Source organism: Cydia pomonella, chromosome 2, assembly GCF_033807575.1.
Source record: "Cydia pomonella isolate Wapato2018A chromosome 2, ilCydPomo1, whole genome shotgun sequence".
Classification (NCBI taxonomy): domain Eukaryota; kingdom Metazoa; phylum Arthropoda; class Insecta; order Lepidoptera; family Tortricidae; genus Cydia; species Cydia pomonella.
The window spans coordinates 13415895-13429708 of NC_084704.1; the positions used below are offsets into that span (position 1 = coordinate 13415895).

At 35.4% G+C, this 13814-nt stretch overlaps 2 protein-coding genes across 9 annotated transcripts in view; one reads left to right on the plus strand and one right to left on the minus strand.

Moving 5' to 3' along the window:
* LOC133534428 (phosphatidylinositol-binding clathrin assembly protein LAP) overlaps positions 1-10654 on the plus strand; it is a 49656-nt gene extending 39002 nt beyond the window's left edge. For 2 of the 8 annotated variants that reach the window (XM_061873538.1, XM_061873536.1), the window contains 5 exons: positions 275-571; positions 1579-1690; positions 3523-3622; positions 4067-4138; positions 7188-10654. In XM_061873538.1, coding sequence (XP_061729522.1) covers positions 275-571; positions 1579-1690; positions 3523-3622; positions 4067-4138; positions 7188-7298 — 692 coding nt within the window. In that variant the 3' untranslated portion in view covers positions 7299-10654. The remainder of the gene's footprint in view (positions 1-274; positions 572-1578; positions 1691-3522; positions 3623-4066; positions 4139-7187) is intronic. The other 6 variants (XM_061873537.1, XM_061873539.1, XM_061873542.1 and 3 more) reach the window with 6 other exon arrangements.
* Positions 1-13814, minus strand: part of LOC133534439 (putative peptidyl-prolyl cis-trans isomerase dodo) — a 380955-nt gene that overhangs the window by 110688 nt on the left and 256453 nt on the right. The gene's annotated exons all lie outside the window — the stretch shown is intronic.

The window sequence follows — 13814 nt, forward strand, 5'->3', positions numbered from 1 at the left end:
TCTGACTTTATATTCGATAAAGTATAGATTTCTTATCACATGGCAACCATATTCTTATATTTTCCCACTTTTGTAAACTTAGAACTTTCATATATCTGGTGATGGTTAAGTGAAAACGTTATGTGTAAGTATTGACGTATAATTAAATGTGATGCTAATAAAATGGAAAAATATTTTAAAAAGGTCATAATTCCAATTACTGCATAATAGCGTTTTCACTTGTGCACATATTATTCTATGTATCCATTTCTTATCTATGTAAATTTCTTGCAAGCTGCCGCGGCAAACCCATTCATGGGTATGGGAGACCCCACCCAACCCATCTCCGCCTCCCCCGCGCGCCCGCCGCCGCCGGCGCATCCCCCCCAACCCAAATCCGCCTTCGACGATCTCGAAGAAGTCATGCGAATGTCCCTGGGGGGCTCCCCCGCCAAGTCCCAACCGATAACCCAACAGCCGCAGCCCACGGCGGCCGCGCCGCCCTTCGGCGACGCCATGCCCGTGGGCGCGCCGCAGCCGATGATGTTCGGCTCGCCCGCAAGACAGCCGATGGTGCCGATGTCAGCTATGGGTTCGGAATCATTTGGATGGATTGTTTTGAGTGCCCACTTGTTGTCGTGTGCTTTTTTGTTTGCATATCAAACATGTCTCGGTCTCAGAATGCGCAGAGCGTCAAATGGTCGATGTACTTATAATGAGACAATAACTCGGTAATTGTGCCGTTGCGAAGCTAAAAGTTAACTTTTTGTAAGTCGCTTTAAGGCTTTACTGTAATGAGAATACAATTAGAAATCAACCTTATTGGCAACCGATAATGTGCTACATTTTGCCTAAAAACATCACAATTAGAAAACTGGCAATTCAACTAGTCGGCCAACTTACCCCATGTGACGCTTGATTATTTTATAAAGTTTTGATAGAATATTTGTGGCGGTCTTCGGATAAAACCCTGCACTTTAGTGCCTCTGCATCTCTAGTCTACACATGTAGTTACAGTTTGCTAGTAGGTTTTTTGTTTATTGTTTACATTATAAGGTCTGTATATAAAATATTAATGTGTCACTTTTCCATAAATTGCAATTAATTTAGTGCACATTATGCTTTTATTTTATGTTTAACAACGTCAAACTTGTTGCTCACGTCTAGTGCTCTTAATTTTTATTAGCTCCATTTAGTTGATCGCCTCTAAATTCATACACTGTTCATTATTTCAATTTAACAGGTGCTGTTAAACCAACAGCGTAGTTATGCCTGAAGACATATCCATCATCATAAAATATTCGACCATATGTATCTATCGATCATAAATGTACATTCTTGCAACGTCTATTTGTTAACAAATGCCGTACAAGACGTAGACAGCGATCGGCAGACCTTACAATTACAGTTCATTTTAGCAATCGCGACCTCACCGCGGTGCAAGCGGCGCCACCAACTAACCGCAATATCACCATCGAGCAATGCTAAAAGCAATGCTCCTTATGATTTAAGACTTGTCACCTTTTCCATAATATCATCCCCACGTGGCCTGTCATATTCATTCAAAGTATTGTACCATGTTAATAACATCCGTCTTAGCAGGTCAACAGCAGCAGCAGCAACCCAATAAAGTGTTGACGGGTGACTTGGACTCGTCGCTCGCCTCCTTGGCCAACAATCTTACCATCAACAAATCCGCCGCGGCACCGAAGTAAGTGCATTTCCTCTTCAGTACCTTCGCTAAATGATATCCAAACTGCTTACAGTGGTTTGCGATATTATTAAATTCAGGTACACAATTAGAACTTTCGTAGACTTGCTCTGTTGAATCTGTTCAAGTATTACTAGTCTAAAGGCACTTTCACTTTGGATAAGTGTGTGACTTCAGATAGTAGTTCACATGGATTTTTAGATGCATAAAAAGTGCCTTAAAAGATGTACTGTAACTTGTATTCAACAGAACATTTTTTTCTTTTATTATGCTTGAATGATTTTAGTAAATTAAACCCTTAATCGGGCATTTGAAGTCTGAATTTGTACTGTGGTAGCTAGGTTTTTATAATAAAGTTTAAGACAAAAATATTGACAATTCATAACAATATACCCATTGTGTAAGTGAATGAAAAGTATTTGTCCATATTTTTTCAATATAATTTTTACATATGAAGATTTCGTCTTAAACTTTATACCTAATCCTCCATAATACCTATTCTAGAAAACCATCGTGAAGTGATCCATTTACGCTAGTTTAATATAATTATCAATTGAAATTTTGATCATGCCTTTCTTTTACTAAACCTTAGGGTTTTATTTGTTTACCGCTTTAGTCCGTTTAAAAATAGTTTAGGAATGCTAAATAGCCTGAGAATGACGTTATTAGATTAGTAAAAGAAAGAGCATTATAAAATGCATTTAAGTAGAAGCATCTGTTATTTCATTGTTAATTACTACGATATACATTTCTTCTCGGGAAAGTTTTTGTTCTATCTTTTAGCGAAATCTGAACGTCGCGACTTTCAGTACTAGTAAGAATTAAAACTATCAATTTAAAGCAAAGATAATTGATTGTAAAATCGCCATCACAGATATCGGAGCGACCGAGGTACTCAAAACTACTTGAACATGCACTCTAGCGCCTTGACAATATAGGTGTGTTCAGATAATTGTGAGCACTTGGCCGCTCCGATATATATGATGGCGACTATAATAGTGAGGTAAAGTCTAAAGAAAAAACATACCCATTAGTTTGGCATCCAAAACAGATGGCACTTTACTGCGCCATATATTTTGCGGTCACTGAATTGTCAAACGTCAACTTTACCGCAAAATGTATGGAGCTATACAGCTCCTTCTCGTTTACGTGTCATATTCGAAGCACGAAATTGTTTTAGATTTTGCACATCTTACTCAATCAATGTATCTTTGATTTAAAGTAGCCATTCGGACAACAATATTAAAAATAAAATGGGTTGTTATAACCTTTTGTTGATCTCCAAGCAGATGCCTTTACTAAGTTTGGTTGTTTGCTACGTGGGAGCATTAAAAAACCCGTAAAAATCTCCAAACAAAATTGCAATTTTAATTTAATACACCAGGCACACATTTGTTCAACGCCGACACGACTCAATTCCTCAACATGATTGGCTCTATAGCTAAAAATATTACCTGGGTCCTTGCACAAATCAGCACGTCTCTGCACGCAAACAAACAGCCAAGCACGCATGCCGTCCGTACTTGTGGCCCAAGTTACTGCCGTCGTGTTTTAATTTTGTTAGAGGTTTTTATTTCGAAACACGGCTTATTTATGTACGTCTATAGGGATAAGGCATCTTTCGATGCAAAATACACTAGTGTTCATGAAAATAAGGCAGCCAGGATTCCCATATTTCACATCGCGTATACTATTAGAACACCCTAAAATCTCTTAGACTATACGCAGAACCCTCTTCTGTAATGACGGAAGAAAGTTAATTCTGCCTACTGTTTTAACTCTGCCTATTTCCTTACCCCCACGTGACTGTTAACTGACGTAAACCTGGTTAGGCCGATGCAGTGGAACTCGCCAAAGAACGGATCGAAGCCGGGCGCCGCGTGGAGCCCCCAGCCCATGCAGGCCACCACCGGCGCGGGATACCGCCCAATGGTAAGACACTAGGAATCATTGTCGGTTGTACCTTCCAATAAATTAAGCCTCGTAAATACGATTCTGGGCAATCAAAGTGCAGCCATTTCATTTTAACCATTCTGCCACAATCTTGATCTTGAACGCCATCGTTGTAAGAGTGACAGAAATGAATATATTTAGAGAAAGTGTAGTTAATTTCCCTTTTGCTGTTATTCAGAGATTAACTAAACATATGAAACTGTATATGTATTTTGCACCGTACAACCGACAAGTATTATTATACTTCAAATAGCCGAAAATCAAACCAAGACAACACTCCAAAAAGCTTTCCTCGTTGCAGTTTGCGACTATGTTTCCGCTAGTTTATTTTATTCTTTTGCTATTAACTTACAGCTCATTTTACTTTCTGCTCTTTTTCTTCCTGTAGCATGCCAGCATCCCTTTTTATTTGCGTTTTTGCAGGGTCCAGGCATGAATCTCCCGCCCATGCCCCATACTTTGCCCCATACATACCACCCCCCGCATTACGTTATGGTAAGTTGTGCTATTTGTTTTTCCGCTTTATTTTTAGATTTAACACTTTCCGCTAGCGCCCACGCCTTATGCTTACGGCAAGTACTTTGCGTAGTTTGATCGCCTCAAAAATGAAAGACCAGTCTTGCATTTTTGGAAACCGTATGGTAAATCGCCTAAATGTAAATAATTTGCTATTATCGTCAATTACTCTTCGATAATGTTATCAAAATCGTCCCTATTAATGTTTATATATCCATAATCTACGTATTTACTCTCTTCTCTCATTCTTTAACAATTAACGAAAGACTAAATGGCGTCCGACTTTGTGACACAGACGTCCTCAAATAACGTCACCGTTAAATACGCACTTAAGGTATGGTATACTGTCTAGTTATATGTTTTAATTGTTTATATATTTATACCTGAGAATAATACCGATGTACAGATGTTCCACTAACTGTAAATCTAATTAGTTTTATAGTTTTTATATTTGAATCAAAGTAATACTTACAATCAAGATTATCCATCTTTGTAGGTACTTTTGTTTCCAAACTCATTTGGTTAGGTGTGTCAGATCTGTGTTTTGGTATTATTCCTTATTCTTTTTCCGTTAGAAACTGTGTGTAGAATTTTGGGTCTAGCGTAAACAATTTGACTGCATGGATGCTATGATGGAAAGCATGTCATATGTTTTTCTTAAAAAAGTTCTTTATACTATTTCCCTGTTATTCTAATTTTCGGCCAATTTAAATCTAAAGGATAGTTTTTATTCTGGGTTACGATGAACATTTATCTCCGAATTGTAAGAGTTATATCTACATAGTTATATATACACGTTTCAAAGTTTATAAAATTCCATTATACCATTATGTGAATTATAACGGCATAAAAAGTGTTTCAAATAGGAAAAGATTTAAGAAATCATTTAACAAGAAACCAGAATATTCATAATGTAGGAATAGAGCTCGAACTGTTGATGGCGTATAATGTCACACTGCATAAATACGAATAGTATACCTTAGTATATTTTGGATATTAGTATATAATAAATATTAAACTAAGCCGACAGTAAGCTCAAGAAAAGTTGGGTTGTGGGTACTCAGACAAAAATATATAATATACAAATACTGAAATACGTAGAAAACACCCATGACTCAGGTACAAATATCCGTGCTCATCACACAAACCAATGCCCTTCCTGGGAGATGAATCCAGGATCATCGGTTTCACTACCGACCAGGCCGAACCGGTCGTCAATATACCTAATAGTTTTATATTGTGTTTTGTTTATCAACTTAACCCTTTCTCTCAGAAATTATTCAAAATTGAATGCTGTAACTATTATAAACGTTCAAATGATGTTGGGAACAACGGGAACTGATGCTTATGTATCCGGAATAAGCCACTTACTGGAACGATATTAAAATTCATATACGACATTAAAAATTGAACTCTTTGGAAACAGAATACAGTTTGTTTCATACGTCTATCAATTGGTTTTACATTGTAAGTAGCATTATTTAAAAAAAAAACTTTGTTTTTTCTTCAACGGATTTACTTGTAAAATTTTCTTGCGATGATTTTTTTACGATTTTCGGCGTGGGTAAACTCAAAAATAGTGCATGGATCGACTTTTGGAGAGTAAGTTTCACCGAAAGTCAATGTGTATCAGTGTTTTAGAGAGTTAAATTGAGGTGGTCTTGTGCTTATGGCCGAATTAAAAAAAAAACGCTCAAAATGCATGAATTGACATATCAATGTCATTTCAAACATCTATCGTACGAGATAGTACTTAGTAGCAAATGTATACACTCGTACTAAACACTAATCAATATATAAACAGGCCCTAAGGCAAGTGTATACGCTCGTAAGGGCCTTCTCCGAAATGGAGTTAATTAGAATACCGGTATCTTTGAGAAAGTTACTTAGTTTAAGCTCAGGAATGCACCCTTGAAATTAACGGAAATCAAAAACAACACGGTGTATATTCCTGGTCAGGCTTTAACATGCGAGATATGTTAAAATTGTATGCAACTGACATTTCATTTCGAACAAAAAGGCTTCTCGACTGATATTAATTAGAATAGAGGTCAAATCGAATTGCTTTTTTTTTCAGAGATGTTCCAAAATTGAATGTCGTAACCAAATCGATTTTGATGTAGTTATGAAGAAATTACAATATTATAACAGTACCCCTAGTGTAAATATTTTCGACAGCGAAACGTGACGTACGCGTTTGCGTTAAGTCTCATTTTGTATGGGTTTTTGAACAGCGCGCCAAGCGGGACGTTTTGGAAAGTCAAAAATCTCATACAAAATGACACTTAACGCAAACGCGTACGTCACGTTTCGCTGTCGAAAATATTTACACTAGGGGTACTGATAAGAAATTTGTTGTAACAAAATAGTTTATCGTAATGTTGACCATTATTTGCGGATTTTGAAAGCATCATAGAGGGTTTATGATATGTGTGTAGATAAACTATTTATAGCTATAGATGTTTGTTATTTTTATGTTTCCGGATACATAAGTAGCAGCCTAGTAAAAGCGGATACTAGTAATGGGAAATACAAGTCCTATTACTAGTAGCTCTGTGAGCTGTATATTATCTCCCATGGTTCCGCTATTTTAAATAGTCTCCAAAATCTAAATCGACAAAAATACTATAATCTGTCCTGCTCACCGAATTTCACTAAGTAGGCCTGTAGGTGGAAACAGTCTGACATACATCAGTATTTTTACCCAAGGTAACACGGAGACCATAGTTCTTGTTCGGTAAAAAGACGGATGGTAGCTAAAGTGTAACTAAATACACGCTCGGTCTTCTACAGTCAAGTGTAAAAATAGGGGTTCACGCAACTTACTCAAAAGTATGTCCCATAGCTCTTAATTCGCTGATATAAGAGCTTTGGGACATATTTTGTAGGAACTTGTGTGCACCCATATTTTTACACGTGACTGTACGAGCAAAATATTATCATCAAAAATTTGGAACGTATCAACCCCATTTAAATGTAAGAAGTCTTATGATCAACCTTTTTTAATGAACCGTGCTCCCTATTTCAGCAACAGCCAGGCATGGTAATGGGCATGCCCGGGGCACCGATGCCGGCGATGGCCATGGGGCAACCCATGCGACCGCAGTTTCCACCGCAGTCAACCAACCAGTTTAGCTAAACTTGCTTATTGTACTAGCGTTGTTATATCGCGTTTTCTATGTAGTATCTTAGCGGAACTATATAGCTCAAGTGACTATTCTAAACCTAAATCTGTTCGAGACCTAATTAGTCTTATATTTTGAATTATGTCACTTGCTTTCTTATGCAGCAGTAAATTGCATGAGACGGGGACAGATGGTAATAATGTCGCCAGACATCACTAAAAAGGATCTGATGCCTCCATCGAATGTGTCAAATCTAACAGTGAATATACCAGTCAAATGTAGGATATTAAAAGTAGGTCTGTCTATGCCAGATTTTTCTTTCTTGTAACCTAGAGACAGTAATGTTGTGATTGGTCATTTTTGCATATAAACATTTCACGATGCTACATAGAACTCAAGTATACATATTATATTTTGTAACTGTTTCAACCCATGAATCCAGGTTAAAGCCATTGTAAAGTTATACATGTATAAATATTTTGTATCTTAATACGCAGATGTTACTGTTCTGTTGCGAGTTACCTAATTAATTGGTTAGTTAATATCAGCCATTAATTATTATAAAACAGTAAATTATTATTTGGATAACAAAATCATGCTTTCATCCAATTATTTTCTATATAAAATAATAATGCTTATTATAATTCCTTCACTGATTATACTTTATTTCACTTAGAAAATAGGTATTTTGTGTGCGCGATCTGAATACTATTTTTCTAGAAATCAAATAGGTATTTTGTTAGTAAATTATATGCTAAACTTTATTTCGCTTCGTACGACTATTTATTATTATGTCTTAATGATTTTTTCTTATGAAAACGGTGCATATATCATTATATTTTGTTATCAAACATCACATTCCATATTTGTACAAAAGTATATTTGACTGCAGGTTGGTTAAAACGTTATTCCCGATACCGATTATGACATATTTAGCATTTCAACTGGAATTGAAGTGAACATCTTATATTAACTTTAACAAAACCTAAATATATAAATAGAACTTGTAAATGTTAGTGTTGATGCTTTATGAAATAAAATAGAATACCGTAGTGGGATGCATTGCCGATGAATGCCGCATACACTGATAGTAAGAATATTGTGTCCATTCATTTTCTTTTCGTTGTTCCAGAATTACATTACATCAGTATATATATTCCATTAACCAACAGCATATCAAAACTATAACTTACACTTCATTTCAATAAATATTATTCACAGTGTTTGGGCTTATTGCGAGATTTCTTGTTTAAAAGTATTCTAGTATGGCAGTCAAGTCTGCGGCTTACGTTTACAATTTCTTAAAAGTGTTAAAAAGTACTAGCCGACAACTGTAATGTTATTTTAGACTGTCATAAGATTTATATTTATGTGTGGAAATGATATAATATATTAAATTATATGATTCCGCATTCAGTAGTCATTAGACATAGCTTAAGCGTAGAATATCTGTTTCACGAAATCCCACTTCTAGTGTTGTTTCGGTACTTATGTACCCTGGATTACCCTGTTATTTCCATATCTTTGTATTATCTTATGTATAAATTACTATAATAAAGGAACCCTTAACAATAAAAAGAAAATATTTAATTATTGTCAATCGATGTGTAGTAATATAACAACACAAGTCGAAACATCTGAGTGCTACAAAAAGTTATTTTGGTTGAGCAATGTTTAAATATTTTTGAAATGGGGGCGTTTGTATAGGAGTTATTCGCATTAGATCGTTACTGAAATTAGGTGTTACGGTTGTATATTCTATCGTGTGGCTGTTGTGAATATAAGGACTAGGTGCTTATTTCTGAAACTATTAAAAGTGCGTATCGTGCATCCTCAGTTATCTTCGCCTCTACACAGTTTTATAATCTTATTTTCTGATCGCTTACCCATTCTATGTGTCGTGCTCTTACGAAATGCACCCCTTTGTTGAATGACTAGAGACGTTTCTGACATAAATATTCAACTGGAAGCCACGCTTATTGCCAACCGACCAAGTGGTACGTAAGTTTAACAAAAGAACGAACGAACATATTTTTTTATGAAGGGGGCTGCTCTTGTTACTTTAACATTTTGAGATTTTTCAGTTAAATGATAGTGTAATATGTAATCGAATGTAACTAAGTTACTTATATTATTGATTTTGAGATGCAAAAAACGAAATAATTAATGGTATATGATATCATTTGCAATTGTATATGAGATCTGTTGAGTAATTATGAGTATTTTATGCAGTTTAGCTAGGAACTTGACAGTTATGAGTTTATCGAAAATATTGGTAAATATTGACTTGTTCGCTATCGTCTACGCTATTAATTGTCACAATCACAACTGTCACAAGTTCCTAGCTCTACTTTTGACTGCTAGTATTTATTTGTGCAATATTTTTTTTGTTATTTATTAACTACAGGCATTTCGCAACTGGTTAAATACATTTTGTCACATTTTAGTGTGAATTCCATAGTTTTACTTTACAAAAAAATAAAACACTTCTCCCCATTGTTCATACATGGATTCTAAGTTGCAAATCAACTTAGGAAAAAAGGAAGCCTAAACTCAAATAAGTATCTTATAAATTGAATTCGATAACCTGGCAGAATTACTACCTACTGTTCGGGTGAAGTGTTCTTTTGAAAATAAAATGAGTATTATTGCAGTAGCATCAACACCACTTCCGTACATGCCTAAATTGTTTTAAATATCTTGCTTATTAAAGCCATACTATACGGTAGTTACAGTATTAGATGTAAGTTTCCCATCATACCCATGCTTATTGCAGAGTGGAGTATAAAAAAATCATGTCGTTATATTTTTTTGAAAGAAATGAACTATGAAATACTGTTATTCCACATAGTCCCTGGCATTTTCAATTCGTTCTGTGATGTGTGCTTCGACTGATTTATTTGGAAACACTAGAATAAGCGAGGCGGGAGCCAATGCAATGTAGTAGCTGCTTGGCGAGTGTAGAGTCGCCGAGCGATGACGGTTTCTGATTGAACTAGAGTCTTCTACAGTTAGATCTGTAGAATACGGTAACCAGCAACAATAATGATGACAGCAGTCAGAACAGCGTCACTTAGCCCTCGATGTATCGGTCACAATATGTTGAACCGTCAGTTTGTTGAGGCAGGCTGCATAAAAAATATTGACATAATTGTTGTTGCGTGTGTCACTGCCCAATATGATTTATAACCACTACCTAGTATAACCCTTAAAAATTTTAAGTTGTACATTTTATTATTTTTATCAATATAATGTTTTGTTTTTTATTTTATGTAAATACCCTCTTATTATTACTTACTAGTAGACTTATGTCATGCCTTTAGATATTCAATTTTAGATTATTTATGAAATGAATAAATCATACAGATTATTTTGCCTTTATTTTTATTTTCATTTGGTTTTATCCATGGGTCCATGTTAAGCCTAATCCAGAAATGGAGAGTAAGTTCAAAAAGTTTTTTTTTTTGTTAGTGACTAATTTCAAATTGTAATTTTAGAACATATATTGTGATCGTCTATTTACCTCTTATTCCAATGACAATACTTAAGACTGCATCACACGTTTCAACTGGCTTGGCTTAAGAAAAAAAAAATGAACTAACTGATTAAGAAATATAATATATTAAATTAATTACCAAATTAACTGTTTATACCAACAATTACAATGCTACTGTTAATAATTATGTTAGGTGGATTTAAGATGAATTGCATATTACATAACACTATCAATGTAATCATGTCACTTAGTTCCATGCAAGATAGAGCGTGTGTTGCAGCCTTTATCAATTATTTAACGGCCTGTATGCTTAAGAGTGAGAGGAAATATTTCTGAATAGCGCAGTCCTGGTCTGTCTTAGTGATTTTCTATTAGCGCTTAAACTATAATGGATCTTTATATGTATTGTATGTACTTAATGCACCAGTTGTCTTGGTAAGATTAAATAAATCGTACTGGTTTCAAACAAGGTCTTGTTATCTATGAGTTATGATGGTTAGAACTGATTGCAGCTATGCCCCATTACAAAAGGATGAGGCATTTAGAGTAATACATTGTTTAAGTAAACTTAACACGGAATCATTAATACCTAATTATGATGCACACACTACTAAAATTATAGGCAAATAAAATCAGTCTTTGTGTCTTTGCTTTACGGATTAATTTTGTCTGTCATATGTCAATAAAGGATATCGCAAGTGAACTCGCCTCTTGGGGGCGCTAGTGCAGCATATTGCCTAGCTAGAAATATTTCATAGAGTTAGGCCAAGCTAAGTTGGCAACGATTTTGATACACAGACTGTGCGAGTGTTATTTAAACGTCATAATCCGACGATTTAAATTTGACGTTTCAAATAACACTTGCACATTCTGGGCTATCAACATCGTTGGCGTCAGTGATGCAACACGCCACGCCTCTATAGCGCCAACTGGTAAGCGAAAAAAGGAGAACTAATGTTTGGAATTAGTACTGCGATTTGAAACCTCAGATAAGATTTAATGCTTGTCCTAATGTATCCTAGGACAGATCAGATGTTTGGTGAACCTAGTGGTATATTCAATTTAATCACAGTATTAAAGTAGCACATTCTAGGTGTCTAACAGAGATTATTGTATAGCTGTTATACTTAGCTCGAGAAAAAAGTATATATTGGGAAATATATATTTTTGTTAGGTGTGGATTGTTTTCAGTGTAATATGCTAAAATAAACGTCACAGTCACCATATTTATAAAGGAAAGCTATCGGCAACGAAATACAAAACGCAACCATAACCTAGTCGAATGAAGATAATTATACATTCAATTATTGTAATACCGCCCATGTGGAACTGTTACCTAAACGACATCTCCTTACCATAAACGCGACAGAATTGTCGATGGAAATCTTTCAGTTCTACTCTTGTACTGAAATTTACTCTGCTAATAATATTTTTCAAACACGATGGGTACGTCATATCGGGATATATCATATCAATACAATTTGGCGTTTTAGGTTATACATAATTTGTATGGTGTCACCTGTCACCGAATCCATCGTGTTAGAAAAATACTATAACAGCAACACTTCTCATCATCGATGGACCTTATGTCTTTGCAATAACGTCTAATTCTATCATGGGACTTTAAATGCAGGGCTTGATTCTACTCGCTACACTGAGGTACTTTATTTTGGGACCAACCCCGAAATCGCGATTTTTTTGGCTTTGCATGTATGAATACATTTTGGCTGATCTTTGTTGATGTTGTCTAAGGAAAATTTAAAAAAAAAATTTGGTCCCCTACATAGTAAAAGTGGCCAGCGGGCACAAATGGGAATGAATTTTTCCCATCTGTGACTGCCTTGGATTCATTTCGGCTCGATAGTGAGTAGAATCGAGCCATTACCGCATGGAATATTTTTTTGTTCTTCAAATTTGAACTTTAATAGTTGTCAATAGAGTTGAATAATATTCTATAGCCATATATGGCGGATATGATATTATCATAATCGCCATATATGACTTCGTATGCGGTTAAAGCCCCATAGCGGGAGACATAGAAGTGATATATATTTATTAGTTTAGGTGTATAAGGGCATAAGTGTTACGTGGAACTTACACCCCTTTACACCTGCGCTGCCAGAGACTTGTACCCTTTTTCACTAGGGCTACAGATTATATTTGCACTTGTGTAAAATGTTTAGTTCCAACTGTGATGTGACAGTTCTTCAAAATCTGTCACTTCGATCTAACAAAGTATTGTGAACAAATATTCCGCTCGGAATTCCGTCGCGCCTACGGAAGGCGTAATACATGAGTTGTTGGGTATGCATAATATGTTAAAATACAGTAACTACCAGCTCAATACAATATGTTTTTGTTTTGAATGTTACTTAGAAATGAATTGGTGCTTTCATAAATTAAACCCGCTAGATTTGAATAAATTGTAGATGCATATAACATTTCAAACGAAAGAAATTACTCCAAAAATGCTTTCAGGCATGTTTTTACCTTGTTGAGCCGCAAATAGTGAGATAGTGACGATTATCTAAACACTTAAATAAATAAAAACTACTTAATAAACAAGTATTGATGTTTTACTTTGCCTTTTCCGCCTTTTCACTATCCCCTTTTGTATTTACATATTTTCGTCACACTCAAAGATTTATCCATAAGTCCGCCAAAGAGCAGCACTAGCACATATTCTAAACTGGGCGGCTACCGGGAAAATCGAAATTCGTCAATTGCGGGCATTTTTCTCTGTCACTCTAATGACGTCTTACTAAGAGTAAAAGAAAGAGATCCCCGCAATTTGCGAATTTCGGTTTTTGCGGTAGGCCCCCAGTATAGTAACTCGTTCATACTATGCCTTACAGTTTTTTTTTAAATTTTCACCAAAGAGTAAGTGTTTTCACTATGACATTGATGCATCAAGTCGTTTGCTTACAGAGGCCTACCTTAAAACGCAAAAATCAAAATTTCTTTATTGAGTGGAATATCTTATCGCTCGAAAATGCAAGAGAGAGACAGAAACGTTTTTCAATGTTGTTGGAAG